The sequence below is a fragment of the Scheffersomyces xylosifermentans genome, assembly GCF_036884685.1.
Source record: "Scheffersomyces xylosifermentans strain CBS 12540 chromosome Unknown RJT20scaffold_4, whole genome shotgun sequence".
In the NCBI taxonomy this organism is placed as follows: domain Eukaryota; kingdom Fungi; phylum Ascomycota; class Pichiomycetes; order Serinales; family Debaryomycetaceae; genus Scheffersomyces; species Scheffersomyces xylosifermentans.
In genome coordinates, this window is record NW_027042942.1 from 1027313 (window position 1) to 1052294 (window position 24982).

General features: G+C 38.5%; 7 protein-coding genes across 7 annotated transcripts; 3 read left to right on the top strand and 4 right to left on the bottom strand. All coding sequences in view use genetic code 12, as the record gives it.

Annotated features, from left to right (window-relative positions):
- Positions 1-12168: 12168 nt before the first annotated feature.
- RJT20DRAFT_43921 (phosphatidylinositol-3,5-bisphosphate 5-phosphatase) lies at positions 12169-15508 on the bottom strand. The gene has a single exon (XM_064920153.1). It carries the CDS (start codon positions 15497-15499, stop codon positions 12506-12508), a length of 2994 nt encoding a protein of 997 aa, XP_064774425.1. The 5' UTR covers positions 15500-15508; the 3' UTR covers positions 12169-12505.
- A 118-nt stretch (positions 15509-15626) lies between these two features.
- Positions 15627-17155, bottom strand: RJT20DRAFT_43928 (uncharacterized protein). The gene has a single exon (XM_064920154.1). The coding sequence runs from the start codon at positions 16995-16997 to the stop codon at positions 15678-15680; it is 1320 nt and encodes a 439-aa protein (XP_064774426.1). The 5' UTR covers positions 16998-17155; the 3' UTR covers positions 15627-15677.
- Positions 17156-17313: 158 nt separating this feature from the next.
- On the top strand, positions 17314-19059 carry RJT20DRAFT_145463 (M20 family metallopeptidase; the record flags this gene model as incomplete). The annotated part of the gene is made up of 2 exons (XM_064918796.1): positions 17314-17340; positions 17482-19059. 2 exons carry the CDS (start codon positions 17314-17316, stop codon positions 19057-19059), a joined length of 1605 nt encoding a protein of 534 aa, XP_064774427.1.
- Positions 19060-19159: 100 nt separating this feature from the next.
- Positions 19160-20141, top strand: SBA1 (Hsp90 cochaperone). The gene has a single exon (XM_064917226.1). The coding sequence runs from the start codon at positions 19208-19210 to the stop codon at positions 20084-20086; it is 879 nt and encodes a 292-aa protein (XP_064774428.1). The 5' UTR covers positions 19160-19207; the 3' UTR covers positions 20087-20141.
- On the bottom strand, positions 20142-20999 carry RJT20DRAFT_128212 (uncharacterized protein). Its single transcript, XM_064917227.1, has one exon. The coding sequence runs from the start codon at positions 20873-20875 to the stop codon at positions 20153-20155; it is 723 nt and encodes a 240-aa protein (XP_064774429.1). The 5' UTR covers positions 20876-20999; the 3' UTR covers positions 20142-20152.
- Positions 21000-22604, top strand: RJT20DRAFT_128213 (mitochondrial 37S ribosomal protein uS2m). Its single transcript, XM_064917228.1, has one exon. The coding sequence runs from the start codon at positions 21175-21177 to the stop codon at positions 22570-22572; it is 1398 nt and encodes a 465-aa protein (XP_064774430.1). The 5' UTR covers positions 21000-21174; the 3' UTR covers positions 22573-22604.
- A 501-nt stretch (positions 22605-23105) lies between these two features.
- LAG1 (sphingosine N-acyltransferase) lies at positions 23106-24565 on the bottom strand. Its single transcript, XM_064917229.1, has one exon. The coding sequence runs from the start codon at positions 24505-24507 to the stop codon at positions 23272-23274; it is 1236 nt and encodes a 411-aa protein (XP_064774431.1). The 5' UTR covers positions 24508-24565; the 3' UTR covers positions 23106-23271.
- Between the last annotated feature and the right edge of the window lie 417 nt (positions 24566-24982).

The window sequence follows — 24982 nt, forward strand, 5'->3', positions numbered from 1 at the left end:
TAATGGAGAGCCCAGGCAAAATTGCCAAACATGGAGGCTATCTTTGATACACAGGGAATGAGGAATCAACAAACCTCTAACTTAAAAAATCTGAACAGATTTGGAGCGATTCATATGAAGGAAGATTCCCCGAAATTCGATACAGGAAGAGAGAAGGTGTCAGGATGGAATACGACCTATGCCGATCTTCTTAATTTTGATACCCAAGATACCCATACAGCCAAGGATGTTATTTCGATGAACAAGCTTTTCCTTTCGAGCACCACCAAATCTCCGGCTCACCATATCCTATTCCAAGAAACTCCTCTAACCCTACGGTGTATCTGGAGAATCCCTTACCTCAAATTGGTCTCCTACCAAACCACCTAATTCACCCTACTCTGAGTCTTCGAGTTTGAGAGACCCTTTCTCGTCACCTTCATGTTTCTCATCTGATAGTTCAAATCCACTTCTTCTTTAGAAACAATTAGCAATACATCTCTGACATCGTGCCTATTTCCTCGGTGCACCCAAAAATGAACGAAAAGGATTTGAGTTTGATTACCAGGACCGTCATTCCTCCTATTCATTTCCCAATGGCTCTTCTCAGTTAGATTCTATGGGGGAAATGATAGTGTCCAGCTCACTATAGGAATTTAAACAAATACTACAAAACCGCTACTCGAAATAGGGTATTAAACATCGTCTTTCTTCCATTCCTAGCGTCCCCAGTAATAATAAAAGGACAAGTGGAATGTAAAGCACAGATGATAAAGACATATGCATATACTGTGACAGCAGATATAGGCAAGATATTCCACTGACTTAGGACCAAGCTATCAAGAGTAGTGACTCTGATAAATGCATCAATGAAATTGGAAATGTTGGCCGATGCTGGTAAAGTTATCAGATGTCCCAATTAGGTAACGCAAGATCTTTTTTATTTCACCGCAGACTTGAATATAGTGTTGTATCTGATCAATATAAGACTCCTCTTATGAAAGTATATATGATTAACTCACAAAACTTATTGAATATCGAGATTTGAAATCAGGGAATCGTGATGCTTCAGAACACCCAAATCAACAGGTTATGAGCCCACTTTCCTTTCGAGCCATATCTTCAAACCTGACGATGTCCTGAGGATAAGGCTTCTTTCCAACATTGGGTACAATAAACCACTACTATGTGGAATGCCGTTAACCCAGAAATTCTCCGTACCTCAGGGGACACGAAATTCCTCCTGCAAAGTGCCCTCTCCTGTATTTTCGGACGAGCGTCCAGTCGTCGGCTGTCATTCCCAGAAGTATCCACGCCGGACCTCCTAACTTCTAGAGCCCACTGACCGCGGAGCCACATCCTTCGCCTGACATAACGGCGTCCTCGCTTTCAGAGGCTTGTTCGGCTTCTCCTGTAACTACCTTATCGATGTCCGCGGCTCCGACTACCTCACCCGATGCAACTGATTCTGATGTCTCTTGACCATGCTGAACGTGCCTGCATATCGCTCTAATCTGATTGAGATGCGCTCCGTCCTGGACGACTTGCGCTCTGACTTGAATGCGCCGCAACTTCTACCCCATTGTGTCATGTCCCTACGGCAATGACGTTTATGACAGTTTTAAATCTGAGACAGATCTGGAATCTGCCTCGGAGGAACTTACGGGGTATCCTACGGAGCGGCTGGTTACTCCCCTTAGATTAGGTATTGATGGCTTAGATGTTGTTAATCCGACTATCGAGCCAATGCGTTGTCTTTAACGCTGTCTCAATCTTTCCCACCTTTTAATTATCAAGGGGGGATTGATAAGCTCCAAAGTACACCTTCTACCAAGAGTCTTCCGATTTCAAAACTGCCACTTTTACAGGCCAATAATAGTGTAAAGCGTCAGTTAACACGTGAGTCTACATACGATAACTCTCAGAAGAAGTACAAGTCGATTAAATTGGTGTATAAGGACTCAGACGAACTCGAGGAATCTGTAGAATTAAAAGACGATCCGAATGACCTTGATTATGTTTACAAATGTCAGGGTAATTCTTAGAAATCCAGGACATTGAAGGATCTGTGATAGTATTGCAAAAGTTCCTCAGACATATGAAGAAGCTACCAATTCTGATAAATGGCAGGAAGCAATGAATGCAGAAATGACTGCCTGCACATGCAGAAAATGACACCTTGACCTTCGTAGAAAAGCTCCCGTCCTGTAAACATTAGGTTTTGAAGGGAGGTATACAATGTTAAGTATGATGGACGATATAAGGCCAGAGTAGTGGTTTCCTCCAGAAGGAACGCTTTTACTACAATGCTACTGTTGCTCCAGTCGTCAGACCTGAGAGCATTAACTTGATGTTCTCATGATCAGCGGTAAATGGAATGACGATCCATCACATAGACATCACCACCGCGTTCCTAAATGGAAGAATTGATATTGATATATACATGAAGCAACCAACTGACTATATATTGATCCTAATCATCCTGACTATGTATGTAAGCTCAACAAGATAATTTATGGACTTAAGTAAGCACTTTGATTTGAAACTAAACTAAGAACAACCCTTGAAAGCATTTGGATTCAAACGCCTTAAATTAGATTACGGATTCCACAAGAGAACTGGTTTGATTATTGGATTGCATGTTGATATATTGATTACTTGTAACTAAGATTACGATGTCTCCTTCGTTAAAACCGACCAGGAATTTCAAGATAAAAGATCTTGATCTTGGTCTTGCCAAAAAGTTCTTAGGCATCAACGTATCACAATCAAGCAGCGAAATTCACACATAGTCAGGAAGATTCTCCAGGGCATTGGTTTTGAGAAATGTAATGGTGTATCAACTCCACCTGTACCTGGACAAATTCTTAAGCTCAAACATCAAGAAAAGAGCCGTGAGACAACCCTTTATCGCTCCATAGTAGGAAAACGGCATTAGGCAAGTAATACTGTGGTCGCCGATATTGCGGATATTGTCGGTATTGTAAGACTTTTTTGGGAGTCCAAAGGACCTCATCTTAGCTGCTACAATGCTTTCATTTCAATTCACACTTACAGCTTGAATTGGTTCATACTAATCACAAAACATAATTCAAATCTGCAACAATATCTTGTTCTCAATACTAAAGCTTGAAGGTAGTGTGAAAAAGAAGTTTATTATTATCATAAAAGTAATTCTGCTAATTAAATAATGAAAAGAAAGTCCAATCACATTAGACAGGAATCTATAGTAACCAAAAAATTAGGAGAACTACCAGGCGGACTCAAGGGAACGCTTAATCGAAACTAACGACACTAATAGCACGGCCTTCATCCATAAAATAAAGCAAAACATAGAGTAGTATTTAAGTTCTAAGTTACCAACTAATATCTTCAACAATACCCACGATTGTAATGTTCTCTGGAGAATATAAAGATAACCATCTGCTGCTTACATAGATATATAGTTCTAAATTGAAGATTATAAGATCTTTCTCATTATCAATACAAACTAAAGACTACAACAAGCCCACGCTAACCATGTCTGATTATCCATCTACACACACTACCCTTCAAGCAAATTGATATTGAGAATAGCATATGTAGGTTTGATATTTCTTGTGATTAGCATAAACAAACACGAGCAGCTTGTATGAAAATTGAAACAACCAGTACACGGTTACCCCAGAAAATCATGCCGTATATGAACATCTTATCTGAAAATGTAATCAATCAATAACAATGCCCTTAGTAGCAGAACTTAGATTACTACTTTCAATAGTTCCCTGGCTTATATTCTTTGATCTAGAAGTACCACTTAAATTGCCTATTTAAAGTTCAAAGATAAGAATGTATTAAATTAGCTCAACACCCATTCCTACATGAAAGAACAAAGAATATTGAAGCATACTATTTCATACGTGATATGTAGGACAATAGAGTTATAACACTCTCACAAATGAGTACCAATAACAGGATCACTTATAAGTTTGCTCACCCGCTCTCAAGGCCGCGAGCATTTCCCAATTCTGCCGGAATAAGCGACTCTTAGGCACCAATCTGAACATCGGACTAAGGAAGGGTGTTGTGTGTCAATCAGATGTCCCACTTACTAAGTAACATAAGATTGTATCAGTTATCTTGTCAATATAGGACCTATCTCGCTTTTAGATATTTATATGAGTTCTACTCTTATAAAATCAGATACCATTAACTCACACAGCTTATTGAATATCAAAATTGGAACTCAAAGAATTGCGATGCCTTCAGAACAGCTAAAACATCAGCAGCGCCCTATTCTTGAATAATGATAATCGGAATTTTCATAATCGAAATCAAATTAATAGCAGAGGAAAGGAGTCTTGCGTTTTCTTAATCAGAACATCAATATTTCAACAAAGAACGTGATTAGCATTGGACAACTCAATTTCTTGGCTATTTTCTTAAATGCAATAGCACTTCCAATAACGACTACGACGTCACCAATAGCAGTAATTGAAAGTCCAGTGTAGAGGTCTAAAAGAAGAGTATCTCTCAAGAGCTATACATTTGGATATGGGGCACCTGGGGTCGAAGGGGAACCAATCAGATAAGAGAGGTTCAGTTGAGCAGTAGTCTTCATCAATAATCATCCTACAGCTGCCAAGTGTTGTTAAAACAGCAAAAGTAGCGGTTGTTGCTGTGAGATCTAATTTGACATTGACATTTCTTATGTTTCTCAATAGGGTGGAATTATTTATTAACTAAATTCACTTGATCAATGTAACTCTAAATAACTATTTACTGGGATATTGAGGTCCTTATATAGACCAGTTGTCTCCTTAACAATTCTGCCATATGGGGTGTCTACAGTTATTTCATTATCCGAGCAATTCCATATTTCAGCTAACTTTAGCTTCACAATCACATGAATAGCACCTTCTAGAAAATCGCACAATACACTCATCTGTTACAACAAAAACCTCGATCTTCAGAATTTCTATTCCAACACATCTTTATTATGGGGGTACTAGAACTTTTCTTTTTATTATATCAAACTTCCTTTTCAAAAAGGATCTGTTATATGAATAATCCACAGAAGGAATGAGCTGTAATTTTGAAAATTCTTTGTCGGTGTCCATTTCTGCTCTGCATTGTCTCCAGATCTACCATTATCTGAGTACATTAAACTAATTTCATAAGAGGAGAACATAAATAAACCTCTAACGGCCAAAAGGGTTTTAAATAGACCGGATACTGCACTACATACGTATCTGTATATGCTTATTGATACAGATATTGGATTACCTAATAATAGGAACATCTGACATACATTACAACAAGAGCTTGAGGTAAAACTTATTCTTACCCCAGTAGCATTTATATTGACGTAGATTAGGAAAAAGGGTGACTTCGGGGGGCATAACAAATTGGGAGAGGCAAGTTTCGGCTTAGTGATCACAAACATGAATTTGTCAGTTGAAACGATGATATTTCCACACATTGTATTTCACTTTAACATTTATACACCAGGTGCTTAAGTTTTCTTGATAAAGAGCCGTAAGACCATCGATTTCAATTCCCAAATGTTTCAATGTAGATTTCCATTCCTTCATCAGCTGCGGTACGGGTCTTCTACGACAATGCTGCGGTAGGTTTAGCAGATTATAGAAAATTGTATAAGATGGAGGAGCCGCACCCAAACAAAAAAAAGCAACCCAGTCGTGGCATCTGTCTTTCCTTTCACCTAAACGACTTTCTTCACTTTGACCAAGCCAAGCCTCTCACCTGTTTTAACAGATTTATATGCAAGTTTCTCAGTATGGGTGTTCAACTTTTCATCTGGGAATCATCTCCCTGTACTTTTCAATGCGCACATTTACGCTTGAGATTAGCAGAACCATAAATTATCCAATTCTCTGAGACTAACACCGGCAGAAGGAAACCAAGGTAAGAAAATCTTGAAGAAATATTAAAGAACGCATTTAAAATTTAGTTGCACCCAAAGAAGTGTATTTCACAATCTTCTAGAAATTTTTATTCATGATACAGCAAAGCTAATGTTAGTTGAACCAGCTCATTCGATATAGGTCATGGAACTGAACTCATCTACTTCTTCTGAGACTTCTCCTATTCCTGGTTATATTAATAGGTAATATATTTGACTGATTTTTTAATGAGAGTTCGCAAATATAGATATCTATAGCGATATGAGGTCTTACGACCAAAAATAAAATTTGTATACAATACTTCAACGCGAGAATACTTCACTAGTGTTGAAATGGATAGTCAGACATGATTGGATGGGCTTGTTGCCGTCTTTAGTATGTATTGCTAATGAGAAGGATCCTATAATCTGCAAATGAACGATATAGAACTATACATATAAGCCAGAGATTAATATATTTTATATACCTGCCAACGTAGCCCTTTGGGTTGTGTCGTATATATCCAATGCATTGGTAATTGAGAAGTTAAACTTATATATAATTTCCATTTATTTAATGGTTAAATGCCGATCTCATCTATTTGATTTGTTGATAGTTTCGACTAAGCGTGCCTTTGAAACCTTTTTTTCAGCTTTCCTTATCTCTTGGCTACTAGAGATTCCTTTCTCCAGTACTAGTGTTTGAGCTGTCCAATCAAACCCAGCAGGTTATATGGTTAAATTTTTTACATATTGTGCGTATGCAGTGTTAAACTTACATCAGTCAATCTTGTTGATAGAATATTAATACGTATTAATTAACTTAAGCAATATAACGATTTATTGAGTATTTAAGGTGCTATATAGACAATATGTACCTTATTAATAGTTTCCCAAGAGTGTTGCTCATGTGGTTTCTTGTATCCGGTAACTGTAACATTTGTACCTGAGAGCATGCTTCAGACAATGTGTTAGATATATTTTCAATATGGTGGAATTACGTATTATCTATTTTACTTGACAAATCAATATAACTAGTTTTCTCTCCTCAATGATTAATCCTTGAGGAGTGTTATGTTTATACGGCTATTCCTATATTCGTTCAATGACGATGACATGAATCGAACATCGAAGATCGCAATAATCATTCAACATCTTTGTTTAACAAAAACTTCGGTCTTCAGGAATTTCTCTATCAATTGTAACTCTAATTGTGTTGAAATGTTGAGCTGATGTCCCAATTATTACACGTAATGAGAGAACCCTTTTAGTTATCATATAACAGAATTGCACATAGTGTTGTATCTGCTTTTGTATCTGCTTTATATATAATTCCCATTTCGATGTAGGAGATTATATGTTTTCGTCTTATGAAATTAGATTATACACGATTAACTCACCCAACTTATTGAATAGCTTCTGCATTGGAAGTCAAGGAATCTTGATGGGCCACAAAACACTTAATACAACAGATTTAGGTGGCAGTTGCTTAGCAATCACATGTATTCAACGCCCTAAAAGGTTGCGCATACGCTTCGCCAACATCTTGGTTATAACCAATGTCTAGATGCCTTTGAAATCACTCGAGCAACCCCCATTATAAGGATGTGTTGGAATAGAAATTCCGAAGACCTAGGTTTTTGTTGTAACCGATGTTGCATAAATGTATTGCGCGATGTTCTATAAGGTTCTATTCATGTGATTGTGAAGCTAATGTAAAGTATGGAATTCCTCTGATAATGAAATAGCCGTAGATGAAAACCTCATATGGCAGAATTGTTGAGGAAACAACCGGTTTATATAAGGACCTCGATAACCCAGTAAATATTATTTGCTAATAAGACTCGATCTTCAAGCTCTCAGCAACAACCGCCACATTATGTTCTCTTTGAAGTTCTTATTTCATTCTTACCTGAGTTAATCAGTTAATATTGGCTTGGAGAGGGCTTTGGTAAATATATCTTTTGTGACATGACTTGTTCAAGATCTAATGAACCCTCATTTATCTTCTCACTAATAAAATGACAACTTCTATAAATATACTATGTTCTTTGGTGCAACTCTGGGTCTTCAGCTTTTTTAATACTTGAAGTATTATGTACTCCTTTTGTTACGGGTTATGGTATTTGTACTGGTACTGGCGCTTTTACTTCTGTGAGCAACACAATTAACCAAGCACTTCCTTTACTGCTTCGTCTAGGGCTAAATACTCTGCTGTTTCATATTGGAAGATAATTTCTAGAAGGTTCTAGATTTTCGTTTAACCAAGCAACTATATAAACTATTTAAAATTTACTGGGATACATAGTTCTTTATATGGTGCAGTTGTACCTACTCAATAATTATTCCGCGAGGTATTTTCTTACACGGTTATTCCTTTATCCGTTCAATAAGATAAGTCATTTTGTTAATACATAATTGAAACCATATTAAACTTCCTTGTAACAAATTAGTTGACAGAAGCTCACCACTACAATGAATGCACTATCTACCCAAATAGTATTGCTTACATAAATTAGCTTTCCAACAATGGATCTATAAAGTGTGGAATCGCACTCTTATATCAGACACAGCTGGTGTTGAAACAGGGTTAAAATCCTCTAATTTGAAATCTTCAAGGTCTTTAGAAAAAAAACCAGGAAGTCTGAGACATATTACCAATCTCGACTGCAAATTAAATATCACTAGCTAAGAATTTCTTTTTGCAAGACTAAATTGAAGACTTCGTTGAGACTTAAGTCTTGAAATCTCACTCTTGTCTTTACCGGCAATGAAGAAGTCATCATCATGTAAGCCTGCAAGAGTTTCATCTCTGTAAATGCCAAACTCAGCTTGGGATATAGGGGTTCCAAGCTTTACTAGGAACCTATTTATGTGTTCATTCCAAATTAGTGAGGAAATGGATATTTTTAGCTCAGTTCATTTAACTTGCAAACATAGTCCAAGGCACTTTTGTCCTATTACCAGTAGGCTGCCTAACGTAAAGTCGGAGATTGTCTCTCCATTCAAAATCGTTACCATATGATGTATTTCTAATACACATTGGTGAATAAGGAGAAGAACTCTTTGATGCTCTCACTCCTTGCAAATAATAATCTACAATCTCATCCTTTATTCTAAAACCTTGGACAATTAATCTGGATTTATATCGTTCCATTTTCTTTAATGGAATAACCCATTTGATACTTAAGATATAACTTGTAGGTGGTTTCTTCACCAAAGTACGTGTCTGAATGTGCAGCTATGGATTCTATCCATATTTCTACAACAGTTCAACTTATGGCCTGTTAATACATTTGTCCCTGTTTACTCCATGTTTTGACAAGATTGTCAACGTAATTTTGATCCTTTATAGTGGACGTCTATTGACTTTACCAACCAGATCTCAATTTTTATAAGTGTCCATTTTATTCTTTTTTGGCTATTGTCATAAGTGCTAATCGGAGTTAGGTTATGCTTTGACGCTCTATTATGAGTGAACACTAATAACTTATGTTGATTATCCTCATACTTATCATTTTCCCCCACAGAATCAAAGGGTGATTATTCGACTCAATCAATTCATGAGAGACTTCATCTCTCGGGTTTTACTGAGTCTGCTCACACTGACAGGCTTGTCGACCGGTGAAGGTCTATAACCGCTTGAAAATTATAGGAATCCCTGACAATTCCTAGATCGTCATAATTGTCCGAATCATACTGCATGCCTCAATCCTCGAATCCTCAAAACTGGAAGAAAACTCTCAACCTCCGACATATTATCGGTGTATCACAAGACATATGAACAACCTCCTGAACAGGAGTACCAGGAGTGCCAGGAGCGGAACGAGGATCAACGGTTTGGTCGATTCACAAGAAGGTGATTTCTGAGGGGTCAAAGGTTCACGTGAATCACTTGGTTTAAGTGGCTGAGCAGCAAAGAAAGAAATACCTAGGAACTGCACTAGTAGATGGTGTAGAATTGCAATGGACAAATGGAAAAATACTTTCGTCGAATCTAACATTCTTAAATGATTTCTTCAATAGAAGAAAGATTATCAGTAACTGAACTGCTGGGATCGTAAGTTGTGAAATTTCAGTTACTCAAGAGCGGCAGGTATCACTGGGTTTGCAGCACATCCAATTGGATAACGGCGATTTACAATTAAGAGAGCAGTCAGAATTCTGTTGTGAACTTATGTAGCCTGAGCTACTGTGAAGACCCAGTACAAAATGGGAACATTGGATTCAGTGCTTTATAATTGTTCTAATAGCACGTTTGGCGGTGCAAATTGATGATGAATATGTGGAACATTGAACTGTTGTAGAATACCATTGTCAACAAGAAAGGTCTTTAACACTTCATTTTGGACTATTATCAGACCAAACAGTAATAACACCATTACCTCCACGACTACACCAGAAATTTCTCTACTGTCGAATCTGCATAACTACCCAATCAGGACTTGGCTTTCATTGGAAAAATAGACTTAAATCATCAAATAACACACACAAGTATCGTTCAGCAGCCTCCAGCATCTCAGTATGCGGGGCAGGAAACATACACTTGTAAGAGCTATAGAGTTGCGTTAGTTGGGGGGGGGGGGGTCTCCAGGGAAACGCTGGGATGTGGTTGGGGACTTTCACCAACAATGCAGGAAAACGTAAAGGAGACCTCCAAGTACTGATTTCTTTTGTAGTGTAGGATGAGAAGTTTCTTTCCAACCGCTGGAGCAGAATGTCGAAGACGGAGTGTAAGACTTAAAATGAGTATCAAACCTTTGCAGGAGTCTGTAAACCGACTATAGCGTTAAAAGTACCAACACGGCTATAAGGCTCATGAAACTCCAGTTGTCTTGAAAGTAAAGTCTTTTCAATAATTTTTGGAATAGATATCTGTGTGTCAGGACAATCTGTCAGGACAAACAGGAAACATAGCTAACATCGTTCATTTCAGGATTTCTAAAAAAAATACAGTTCCTAGGCCCATTTTTCTCAAGAGTTCCTCCAGCTCCCACAAGTAACAACCATTTCATACTCTTGAGAGCAAATGTACATGGTAGCACTAGATGAAAATCAGAATCCATCACTTTATTAGATGAGAAGTAGGCGTAGAATAATCCAGGGCCCATCTAAGAGGTTATCAGCGGATTTTTCTGTCTTCTTCTGAGGTCATGAGCCTTGCATGTTACCATTTCATTATACTACATTTATTATATTCTTGAGCATTCTCTTGCGAGGAATTGCTGTGACCTTGGGAGAGATTTGGAATAAGACCATCATGTACTAGGAAGGACAAACATCGACCATGTTGCTAGCACCAAAACAGTTGAAATACTTCCCCTTATAATTGGCATCACTTCCCTTAACCTTTCGAACAGGATTACTTTAGCCGCTCCTACATAAAGAGCTGAATCAGGCCAATCCTTAGATCGCAGTTTATCAAAAGTATTGACAGCTTCATAATATTAGAAAATTTTAGACTTTGATCAATTAAATTGCAATTTTTTACGAAATTTTAGAACAGCAACTAACGAAAGGAAAAGTAAGCCAGCAAACCTGTCATCATAATGCTCCTTTGATGTTATTATAGGTGGTTCAAGTATATCATCAATAGAAATTTCAGCTTTTAGCAATTTCAACGTAGTTCCCTTCACATAGTCTCCCTTTCACATAGTCTTTAGCATGGCGTGCTTCCATAATACAATACACTAAGATAATGAAACCCAATGCAGATTTACTCTAATACGACCATTTTCATAAGAAGGAACAATCTACCAGAACCAACTTGGGAAGTTGGTAACTAATCACACCACTAAATTTCGATTTTGAGCAGCATCATAGGTCTTGGTGGATCACGATCGAAAAGGAAGTTCGCAAGTTCAACATTAATATTTGACATGAATTCTTTTGCTCTGGCTTTCACTTCATAAAGCGAAGCCTTGTCCACGAGAATGTCTTTGGGATCAAAGCCATTCATATTGCTCATAACCTATACTGGTAAGCTTATATCAGTCGCTTTTATTCATGTGCTTTGATTTTAACGCGCTCACTTACACAAAGTAACTGTTTGTCTTTTTACTTGTTAAGATCCGTTGCCTCTTTTTCTTTTGTTCTTATCCTTAAGGTATTTTCGTATAATTCGCCTAATTTCATTAAACTACATTGGGTAATCTCTGCAACATCTTGCTTCGACCAATATCTGGATACCTTCTAGAACTCTCTCTCCCAACATGTAACGTTGAGGCTGAAGCCTCACTTAGTGGCTAGCATTAGGGATATTGACGTCCATACCTCTCTGAGTGCACGACTACACTGAGGTTGTATCTTTTTTTTTTTTGGCTCTTCAGACCTCTTTTCGTATCATGTATGCCTAATTGAACTGTGAATGATTTGGAGTTATTCATCCATGAGAACAAAGTGATGATCAAAGGATTGATTTATTGGCGTCATTTTCTTTTGCCAAGGAACAATATAGACTTATTTCTTGTCGAAGAGTGACACAGCACTGCAGTTTGGAGGTGTTACTTTCTCAAATTTTTTAACTGATCTTTAGAATATGCTTTGTAGTTCTATACTGCCAGAAACATGTACAGAAATCTTGTACGCACTGTGAGTCTTCTTCAATATGGGCACGTAAAATACTCTTAAATTTAGTAAAATCTATGTAAAATAGTCGTCATCTGCTTTCAAAGAAACCAATTTATCTTCATCGATGCCTAAGTATTGAGAATAAAGCCTCAAGTCATTAGCATTGTAAGACATCTGACCACTATTATGGTAAGATGTCATCCAGATTTCCAGAGAAGTACTATTAGTTAGCACGGTTGAATAGTAGTCGTAGACCTCGCGGTCATTCATCCTAACCTTTAAGTCATGAGGGTCCTTATCATAGTCAACTTTTGCGGTTGTGGATGACAATAACCTCGGGATCTCCATTTGGGATTTGTATAGATGTAGATCGGACTCGTTCAGCTTGGGAACAATCACAACCCCTTGGGGGTTGTCGTAAAGGAAAAATTTGTCTTCTGATGTGGTGTCCAGTTTTAATGAGCTATCGTAGTGTGCATCAGATCCTCTATAATCCTGACGCCTTTTCGAGTCATTGTATCCCAATTTCCCCATCTTATTCGTGAAATATTTCTTGATTTTGATTGGGTTCGTAATATTAAGATAGTTCTGACCTATCAGAGAGCGGTTGTAATAATTAGCATGTCCTTCATTCCAATAGTCTCCGGTCCTACTACTTTCAACTTCATCAAAGCATCCATCCAAATACCGTAAGTTCGATTCTCCACTCTTTGCAGATTTTTCACTTGATAAAGGATCATCTTGCCTGGGTTTTCTTGAATCAAATGGACTATAGTCGAACATGTTGTCTGTATTCGATGGAAAGTATCTGGCATTGGAATTCATGTTGTATTGGAATACTTCGCTTAGGGATTGAAATTTTCTCGGAACGTAACATTCATTAAACCAATTGTCATTACTGTCTGGGAAGGGCTCAAGTTTACTCTGGGGGTCCCAATACAGGTCCAGTGTTAAATACTCCCCTTCATGGAAAGAAAAACGAGAATCAGATAAGTATAGCTTGTTGAACCACTCGATGTAACTAACCTTAATTCGGATGTTATCAATGGCCATCTCATTGTGTAAGTAAAAATCGTTTTGAAGTTCCCATAGCTTAGGTTTATCAGGATGGTAGATGTAATTTCCCAAGAATAGATTGATTGCCTCTTGTCGAATCAGGTCCATGAACGAGTTAGAATAGATTCTTTTCACACTATTCAAAATATCTCTTGTATGTGAGGACCACTGATTAATACGTCTATAGGAATCCATTGTATTCACCAAGTTTGATCCACCATATTGAACAGCAATTGTATCACCGTGATCGTGAAATATTTCAGTTAGAATATTTATTAAATCTGAGTCATAATCCAAAGACTTGTCTTCTGATATTAGCGAAAGTCCGCGTAACTGATGTGTTAGAGCTTCTTTACAGATGATGAACTGTGCTGCATTTGTCCTATCAAGGCAATCAATACAGTTAGTTCTGATGACTCCTTTCTGAAGCTTTGTTGAAGATAAACTTTTGCCATTATGAAAATAGCCAATTTCTTTGATTGATTTTGATGCAATTTTTTGCAATGGTGCAATGACATCAAGATTTTTTTTCGAATGCTTGGACATATCAAAGCTATGATAGCGGAGCTTATGTTCTTCGGGTAAAAATTGATTTAAATAGGTTATGCAATTTGTGAAATGCAGATTTAACTTCAGTTCCCTCGGTATCTTTTCTTTGGTTTTTATCAAATTAAGAACAATGACGGGCAGCCCATATCTTTGGAAGAGATTATTAAAGTGAATCGCTGAGCTTTGATAAAAAGGGTCGGATAGGTTAATTTCAATTGGTGGTTTCGGTAGCCTATTCAAATCTTGAGTCCAGTACAAGGGAATAGAACCTCTGTGCTGCACAAAACTAGTGTATCTTGGATTGTTGTAAAATCCAAAACGAGGATCGTGGAAGGAAGAAGTCAACATATCGGAAACAATTTGCTCTGTTTCAATTTCATTCGCCACATTACCACGGTCATTGACTCCTCTCTTCAAGAACCTAGCGCCTGCAAAATGATGTGATCTTCTTGCTATTATAGTAATATAAAATTTCTTTCCATAAATAGAAATCTTAGCCTGGTCAATAAAGCCGTGTATTATTGGTTGGAACCATTCGTATGTTGCAATGTCAGCATTTTCCAATACTGGCTTTAGAAGCAAATTATTCCAAACAAATCTTTCATTGTGTTCAAAGGTGTTAAAGTTATCATTGCTCCTATTATTAGGAGGCACGGAATACTTAAAATCAGTAGCGGCCTTCTTGTTTCTCATGAAGTTAGTCTGCAACGAATTCGTGATGTCATAGGCGAAGCTGAAGTAAAAAGTTTTCCCTAAATCCAAGTACTTGAAAATTGAAAGTAGGCGTTCTTCGTCACTGTACTTTTCTGGTCTTCGATAATTGATATCTAATGGGATCAATTTCGTTTCATCTATATGATACATAAAATGCCCACCAAGAACGGCCACTTGGCTACACTTTGTTATTATGCTCAAATAGAATCCCTTTGTAAACTTAATAAGACCCAATAGCCCGTATCCTTGAGCAATTTTATGGATCCCCCCTTCGATACTTTCATCTAATCCATTCAAGAGCTCAATCATATCCTTCCTTGTATAAAAGTAACTCTTGTCTTCCATTATTTCCAATGCATCGTCATTGTTGGGATCCTTGCCTATTTCAAGGATCCTAAACAAAGTTTCCTTAGCATTGCTTCCCACAATATACATTGTAGCCAGCGAATTATACACTGTGAACCGCTGAAGAATGATTCGTTTGTTGTTGAATTCAGGAACAGAATTGGAGATATTATCCCCTTCGTCATTGCTGGTATCTCCTTCTTGATCGTCATCATTATCACTAGCATTAGTTGCAGAAGCAACATCCTCTCCAGATTTCACGTCGTTCTCTCCTTGCTCTGTACTGGGGGTGGCATCGTGCTGTTCATGACCAATATATGTATCAGCTTCTTGATTTGTAGTCGGCAAAGTGTCCGTATTGATCAATGTATCGTTCTCATATATTTCCTTTGATTCAGACATATCGATGATATGATCCTAGATAAGTTTTGTCATTCCATTTCAGATTTCGCTTATCAACATCGTTTTGCGCGAAAACGCATTAGGTAACAAAGAAATTTTACCACTACTTCGCTTTACAAATATTTCAATGGTGCGAAATCATTAGCATAAAAATATATAGATATGTAAGATATTATTCTCATAGCTCTCCTAAAATAGGTATCTTCCACTTTAGACCTTCCTTATCATATGTGCAAATCTTTTCACTGCTATCCTTGCTCGATCCTTCGTCTTTCCAGTCTAACTCGAAGTCTCCAAACCGATTAATGAATTGCCGTCTCTGGTATATTGTGCTGAATTTGAAATACCTATTCTTGATCTTGTTTTCAAAAAAAAACTCAGCATACTTCGCCAAGCTATTTTCATCATATGTGAACACTTCTTTCTCCCCTTTATGACCTTCAATCTTCAAAACTTCGATTTCTCCAAATTCCAGAAGAAAGGTCCTATCATATTGATTGAATATCTCAAAAGGATCTCCTTCTCCATATAACTTTAGCGATTGTTGCATACTCAAGTTGTCCAGCGTTCCACCATTTTGGACATAGTTAAGTGCCTTATAAAGGTTTTTGAGAGGCAAATTGATAAAATGCTTATAATTGGATTCCTTGACACTGTAATATAGCAAATCAAATTCATTGAAAAGTAGTGAAGGTTGTGAGATGTCCAAGAAGAATATCCTGAAACCAGACTTCAAATAGAGTCCAATCTCTTCCATTACAAATTGAATTTTACGTAATTTGTTGTGTCTCTCTGGTTCTTTCTTCTGCTTCACCAGCTGGTCCCAATCAGGGACCTTGAACTCGCCTATCTTCAAGAAGCAGAATTGCTGTTTCGGTAATATCTCATTTATATTTGTTGGTGGGTAAAATGTTTGTATCACAGCCTGATCTTTCTCATCCTGGTACTTGATCTCAAATTTAGTTGTTCCCAACCCGCTTCCATGCTTAATGACCAAGCCGATATTCAAGTTATAAGATCCCGGAGCTAGCCACAAGGACTTGGTGTATGATAGCAAATACGTCCGATTGATCTCCACAAAGTGACTGTAAATATAATTCGTTGGCTCATCAATCTTGTAGTCAGAGTATTCAGCAAATAATCTCTTATTCTTGAGAATGGAATAGATATATTTCCAAGAATCCTTAATGAAAGTACAATGTAAGGGATTAGGATCTGATTGGCTGCTGTCGAATTTCTTATCTTCGAGCAGCAATCTTGAGGCTATGGCATTTCGGCACTCATATCGAAATGCATCCAAGCTCTTGATATATAGTTTCAACCAAGGAAGGATCTTGATAATGACTTGTATGATGTCTTCTCCAAAAGTGGACAAGATCTTGTCATAGTACAAATTGTTGTACAATGTGTAGAAATAAGAATTTGTGTGCTTCAAAGCTGAAGAAGGAACAAGGTGAAAAAGTTTCACCTGAATCTCCAAAGGTAGGCGTGATAACATGAATTGCTAGCCATCAACAATTATTGATGCAGACCTTTGATGACAAAGAGCCAAAATGAATTACCATATTACCCTGTGCTCTAATGAGAACGACAACCACTTTTTTATGCTGGATTGCAAATCTTCATGTGAACTGATAACAAAGCTTTTTTCCCGGGGGAATACCGACTCGGTTTTGATCAATTACGGTGGTTGGGGATTCTCGCTTATCCTTCTCTTACAGCCACAATTAATGTTTCCTACAAATTGAAGTAAAAAACATCCTTAGAATACAATTGGGTTCCTATTGATCGAATCTCATTAGACCTTATCTGAAATGGACGTTAAGGGCCCACAAGCTTTGGTTAGAAAAGAAAATTGGCTCTCGCCTCAAAAGTGGGTGGTGCTTGGGTTACTCGCTATAGGATGCGTGAACTATTTTCTGTCTTCCCAAATTCAATCTTCCACACCCAAAGACCCGCTTTTGGGAAAGATACTCGATCAGACATGCCCCACATTTGACTATGCTCGTCCAGAATCGTTCTATAAAGATAATTCTACGGTTTTGTCGATAGTACGGGATGAAATTTTCCGCAATCAGTCCGCTATAAAATTATCTGGGGCCGTGCAAGTTAAAACCGATGTGTATGACGATGATCCTTCGGTAGAGGCAGATCCAGAATACTGGGAATCCAAATTCAAGCCTTTTCACGAATATTTGGAGCAAACTTTTCCTAAAGTCTGGAAACACTTCAAAATAGAAACTGCGAACAGTTGGGGATTGGTCATAACTTGGGAAGGCTCGAACTCTTCACTTAAACCTATCCTTTTGACTGCACATCAAGATGTGGTTCCGACTCAGGATTCTACTATCAAAGATTGGACATATCCCCCATACGATGGTATTTATGATGGTGAGCGATTATGGGGACGTGGTTCGGCTGACTGTAAAAACTTGTTGATTGGATTATTAGAAGCTGCAGAAACACTCTTCGAAAGTGGTTTCAAACCTAAGAGAACCATAATATTCGGGTTTGGATTTGATGAAGAGATAGGAGGACCCAGGGGTGCAAGTGCTATTGGTCAATTGTTACTTCAAAGGTATGGTAAGGACTCGTTCTATGCTGTTGTTGATGAGGGTGGTCAAAGTTTAGCTGAGGAAAATGATGTACTCTTGGCGCTTCCGGGAGCTGGAGAAAAGGGTTCTGTAGATGTCATCATCGGATTGAATACTCCAGGTGGCCATTCCTCAGTGCCGCCAGACCACACTTCAATTGGTATTATCTCCCAACTTGTGGAGCAATTTGAAGCAAACCCATTTAAATCCATTTTTACTCCTAAAAACCCAACATTTCACGAGTACCAATGCATTGCGTTACACTCACCAACACTAGAAGAAGATATTAAAATTGCTATCTTACTGGCGGAATATGATAAGCATTCGAATGAGAAGGCTATTGAATACCTCTACAACAAGTCTCTTTTGAGCAGATACTTGATTGGTACTTCTCAAGCAATCGATATTATTCATGGCGGTGCCAAGTCCAATGCTTTGCCTGAATATGTTGAAATCGATGTCAATCATAGAGTTGCGATTGAAAGTACAGTCGATGAGATCGTTCAAAGAGATTTGAAACTAGTTAGTCTTGTTGCACACAAGTTCGATCTAGGAATCATTTATGAAGGGGACGAGATAAAGAAGAAGACGACCAAGGGTTACTTCACTGTTCGCAAAGCTTCCTCTTTAGAACCAGCCCCGCCAACACCAACATCCGGCAGAGCTTGGGAGTTATTTGCTGGTAATATTAGGCATCTTTACGAAGAAGTTGCTTTCCTGGCACTGGACCATCCCCAGCATGGTAAGCGAATCGTCGTTGCACCAGGGATTGCAACTGGAAATACCGATACTAGATATTACTGGGATTTGACAAGAAATATTTATCGCTATAGACCTGGTGTCTCTACCAGTGTTGAGGCACATGCACATGGAGTGGATGAGAATATTCCATTTGACTCCCACTTACAAGTGATCGCTTTCTATTTCGAATATTTGCAACTCGTGGATGATGAACGAGACGAGTAAGGTTAAATGGCCAGAAGAGAAGAAAAGAGCAGTAGAAGGGTAAAAAGCAACAAAGTTTAATAAAATACACGCACAATTTGGTTTCTTATCATATTCCACCTGTAGTAAACCTATCTCCATTGCAAAACCATCACTCAATGGATAGGCCATGAAGACTCCATTTTATGTAAATGTTGTTATGGTAACACGTGAGCTTTGTTTGGTAGCACGGTCTCAAAGAAGATTCGAGAATTTCCGCAGGACTCAGTGCGAATCAGTGAACAAATCGAAAATCTTAACCCAGAGAAATGTTGGAGTTAGTGGACAAAAAAACCATTATTTCATTTGGGGCTCTTATTCTTTCTCAAAAGTTCATCGATATCACAATACAATGACTTCTATTGCACCAATTGTTAAATGGGCTCAGCGTTCTAGCGCTACTGATGCCGCCAAGAACGTAATCTACTTGACTATTGAGATTGTCGACGCAAAGAATACTAAATTGGACCTCACTGCAACCCACTTAAAGCTTGCTGCTGACTCCCTGGATAACAATTCCCACTACGACTTAAACATAGAATTCTACGATGAAATTGACACAGAAAACTCTCATAAGAATACCGAGAACGGATCCCATATCTACTTCGTCTTGAGAAAGAAGACGGCTAAGGAAGAGTTCTGGCCAAGATTGACCAAAGAGAAGTTGAAATACCATTACATTAGAACTGATTTCGACAAGTGGGTTGATGAAGATGAACAGGACGAACAGCCAGAACCAGAAGATGACATGTCTAACATGATGAACTTGGGTGGTGGCCCAGGTGGCCCAGGTGGTTTAGGTGGTATGGGCGGTCCAGGAGGCATTGACTTCTCGCAATTGATGCAAGGAGCCGGTGGTGCTGGCGGTCCAGGTAACTTCGATATCAGTGCCTTAGCTAGTCAATTAGGACAAGCTGGTGGAGCTAAAGGTGAGGATCTCGACTTTGAAGACGACGACGAAGACGATGACGATGCCGAAGAGGAAGAAGCCGTAGAAGAAGTTAAATAAGTTTACATAGCGTAGATGAATCTAAGTATTTAAAATACATATAAACAAAGCGTAATACTAACTACATTAGAGTATCGACGTCCATTTGGAAAATATCAACCCCATGGCAACGGACGGCGAATGTTGGTCGCATTTATGTTCTTTGCCGTTTTGGGTCATAGCCGAAGAAGATCGTGTTTTCTGCAAATTGGAGGCTGAAGTAGAAACAAGATTAGGAATCATCTGGTTCCAAAGCTTGTTGCCGTAAATTCCTAATGAAGAATTTGAGTTTAAATCTTGTCCGTTTGTTACCCCAGCGTCGCAATCATGGAAGAAGATCTCGAAGTCCCGACACATGTGAGCTTCAAATAGTAAGCAGCAAACGCGGTTCAAAGCTTTGGCCGAGAAATCGTCAACGTAGAAACACGGCGAAACATTGATAGGCATTTGATCTCTAGTACTATTGGTCCTACCGGACTCGAGAAATTGAGAGAATACTCCATAGAGAGTTATTACCTTTGTAGTCTCTAATTGTTGCTCTCCACTACCATTGAAATCTAAGTATTTGGTTACGAGCGCGACTAGATCAGTCCAAGACTCTAGTAGGGTGACCTCAACTCGTGCCATCAAATTCACCCTATCCACCGTCAAGTCATTACATCTCAACTGTATGCGGTAGTCTTCGTATAATTGAGGATCTGCAACTATCACAGTAGCGCAGGCATTATTATCATGCGCTTCGAGCACTTCCAACACGAACTTCTCTACAAATTCCGTGAAGGTATAATTGCCATTGCAATATGTAAGCATTCACTCTACAAAGAAGCCTTGTTTACTATCCCAAAATTTCCCTTGGCTCTGTCTTATTGCCAAAATATTTTACGAAGATCTGGATAAAGTCATGGCTAGTTGATTTGACACCTTATTTTGCAGACTTTGCTTACTATGAATAACCTCACGACCTGTAACAAAATAAAGGTCGTGTACCGGTTTCAATAATTGTGAAAAATTTAATCGTAATTGTTATAAAGAGTATTGAATCATTCTGAGTTGAATGGAAGAACACCATAGGGAAGCGCTCTTGCGAAGTTGAGTTCGTTATATTTATCATGATGGTGGTACGGTTAACAGGGCCATATGGCGCCTTTGCAAGGCTTTCTAGTCGATCCGTATACGGCTCCTACCGCAGATTGTATTCGGTTACTGCCCAACAAGAATCCATAGAACAGCAGTTAACTCAGAAGGAGTTGCGTGAGAAGGCCATTGCAGACGCTCTTGCTAGAGAAGAGGAAGAATATGCCAAGACCAAGGCCTTGCGTGAATTGAATACTCAAACTGTAGATTTAATAACATCTTTAAACAAGGTTCCATCCACATTGATCAATTCTAGACTACTCAAATTACAACAGGACTTGGACAACTTGCCAAAGGATAAAGTCAAGCAACTCGATGAAGAGTTGGAGGAGTTTATGATCTCTCATATGAAATTACCATACGGTGAAGTGTACACAAGACCATGGGCCCAAACGCCTAAGGACTCTTCGTCTGGTTCTATATCCAGCAATAAAGATGAAGTGATACTGCAGAAACTTGTTTCTACCACTTCAAGCTCTTATTCAACTCAATTTCCAAACTTGAAGCCAACCCCAGACTATAGAGCTTATTCGGAACAGGAGCTATTCTTGAGACAGTTAGCACACTCCCGCCAATCAGGCAATTTGGGTTCTAAGTTGTCCAATGTATATAGACCAAAGGACGAAGTTAGGAATCCATCAAAAATCCAAGATGTCACTATTGCTTCATTGATGGCGGCAGGATGTCACTTAGGTCATTCCAAGGCAATGTGGAGACCGAGCACTCAGCCTTATATATACGGTGAATACGATGGTATTCATTTGATTGACTTGAATGAAACCATGGCTGCTCTCAAGAGAGCTTGCAATGTAACAAAAGGTATTTCCAAGAAGGGTGGAATCATCTTATTTGTTGGAACGTCGAAAAATGCATTTCAAAACCGTGCATTGGAAGAGGCTGCAAACAGATGTAAGGGCTACTATGTCACCAAGAGATGGATTCCTGGTATGATAACCAACTATACTGAAGTCACCAAACAAATTAAGGGTTCTACAAAGATAGAAATTGACATGGCCAACAAGCCAACTGGTCGTAACTTAGGTGAAGAAGAAAACCAGCTTGTTAAGCCCGATTTAGTTATTATCCTTAATCCTGTTGAGAACAGAAACTGCATTAATGAGTGTATCTTACTGAGAGTCCCAACAATTGGTTTATGTGATACCGACATGGAACCATCCTTGTTAACATACCCTGTCCCTTGTAACGATGACTCCGTCAGGTCGGTTTCTTTGATGGCAGGTATCTTATCTAATTCGGCCGAAGAAGGTTTGATCGAAAGATTAGAAGAAGTGTCAGCTTATGATCAGGCTAAGATTAGAGTTGGTAGTCTTCCAAAGGGTCAGTCCAGAAGCATCCGTGCTTCTGCTAACTGAAATAACCCATTTCATTGTAAATAGAATTCATATGTATTTATTACCTGCTTATAAAGATTAATACTACGTATCGCATATAGTACTCAGAGTCTTATCGTATGATTTTTAGTAATTCAAATGCCCTTGTAGTTGTCGATCTGGGGGCCTTGATTGCTTGGAAGCATGACTTTTATCGCTTTTCTTTAGCACCAAGCCCTTCTGGTGAATTTCATTCAAAAAGTTAGCTTTATGGATTCTTTGTGCGTTTAAGTATTCCTGGACTCGATAGTCCTCCATCATTGCTGCTCTGTTTTCTTCAACTCTGCGTTCAATTGTCTCAGAATCGAATTCAATTTCATTTATATCTTTTTGAATATCGTCATCATTTGCATCAATATAACCTTCAGCATTGAATAAGAGGGCTCGCGTCCCATTGTCATTTACATATTCTTTTATATTCTCGAATTCATCACTAGCCCGATAAGTTTTTGAATGGTATTCCAACAATTCTCCCTTCGTTATACTAATATCCATATCATTACCCATAGAAGCACTACATCAAAGTAAAGGAAGATTAAACATTATTTTCATTTCGCACTTTTTATGAATACGAAAAATTATTAGGTGCGGCTAAATACAATAGAGAGGAAGAGGTTATTACCTGCAAAACAAATATCTATACGGAACAGAAAGCAAGCGGTGAATTAGTTTACAAATTGATCACTGTGACTTCTTGGATTCCTCCTCACTACTTTCACCTTCGGAATCCTCGTCATCACTTCTCTCGTCCTTGGTTACTCCACCATCGATGTATCTCCACAATATGCGGAAGATCAAGAACAACCAGTAAGCATTGACTAATTGCAAAGCTCCGATTAAGAAGAACACAATAGGTTGAGAAATCCAGCACTTGTATTGCTGTGTGTCCCAGTTGAGTTCCCACTCACCCACTGTCCTGAACTCAGTCAAAACAGAATATAAGATACGCAAGTTAATCCAGTGTCTGAGGTAGATCCAGACGGAGACAAAAACTACGAAAAAAGGTCCCGTAAAAGGTGAGTTGATGTAGTTTAATGTCTTTGAGGTGGCCAAGAAGAAATCGGAAACATCCATGGAAACAAAGACTGCAATACCCATCCACGTGAAGTGGAAACGGTAAGAACACCAAATCAATGCAATGGTTATGATATGATGCAACACCAATTCATAGTAATCCTTACGTGGTTTCTCTAAACGTAAGATCAAGACAATTGACTGTTGGAACCAGAAAGCAGCCTGTCCTAAGTAGTAGATTTTGAACCAGAAATCGTGTGTGTAATGTGGGTAGCTTACGTAGAATTCAGTGGTGTTGAAGTACCAGAGTGGTAACTGGCGCATAATTAACAATCCAGCTGGACCTACAAGACCATAATAGAAAATAGCGTAAGCTTGTTCCATGAATCTCTTCACCTTTGCTTCTTTTTTAACACCTAAAGCTCTTGCAATGGGTCTCAAAAAGCACACCATGACGAACTCTCTCAAGAAGGTGAAGAAAATGGCATAGAAAAACACAAAGTAAAAATCGTTTTCTCCCTTACCATACTGATTGGTTCCTGGAATCTTATAGGATGGAACAACGAGACGTTCTAAGAACTTGTGGACCTCGGTATTAGGCCCCGACAAGTAGTATGTGGAGTAAGAAGCCAACAAAACTAAGAGAGGAATAATCCAAGTGTGTCTGTATGTCAATTCTCTGAAGGCAATGATGATCTTCTTGAGAAGAGCAGTATCCGTGCTTGACAGAGTGCTTAATGCAACGATTCTGGCGTCGGACATCTTTCTTTGTCTACGTGTAGTATGCATGGTTGAAAGACCTGGAGACATGGTATCACCGACATTGATGTGGCCCAACGAGGAGCCACGACGACGATGCGTTTGCTCTGAGCTTGGTGGAGCAAGCGAATCTGGAGAAGACATATTTCCAACAACCAAACAAGTTTTTAGTCTATGTTATGACTGTTCTTTCTATAAAGACATATGAAGAAAGAACAAACATGTTTACCTTATTTTTCTCGCCAACGCTGGATGATGTATTTGCAGATTCTATGCGCGATGGAAAATGGGGTTTGTTTTGTCACGTGAACTCTCTGGGCATATAGGGGTCGCAGTGAGTGGGGGATTCTGTCAGGGGAAGCGGACTTGATGGCAGGTAGGTTGCAAAAAAGGGAGGGTAGGGGCAAGAAGAAGAGGTGGAGATAAGAAGGTCATTTGTATTTGTGTTTCGTAGTATTCTTTTATTCTTGTTATTTCATATAGAGAATGTATCTGGAGGGTGAAAGTCTTAAGAAATCAGAAATCAGAAACAACTGTTGAAATCACAATTTATGATTTTTTTGAAATAATTGATAAAAATTGTCGAATTAACAGTACTGAAGAAATTCAAATACCAAGA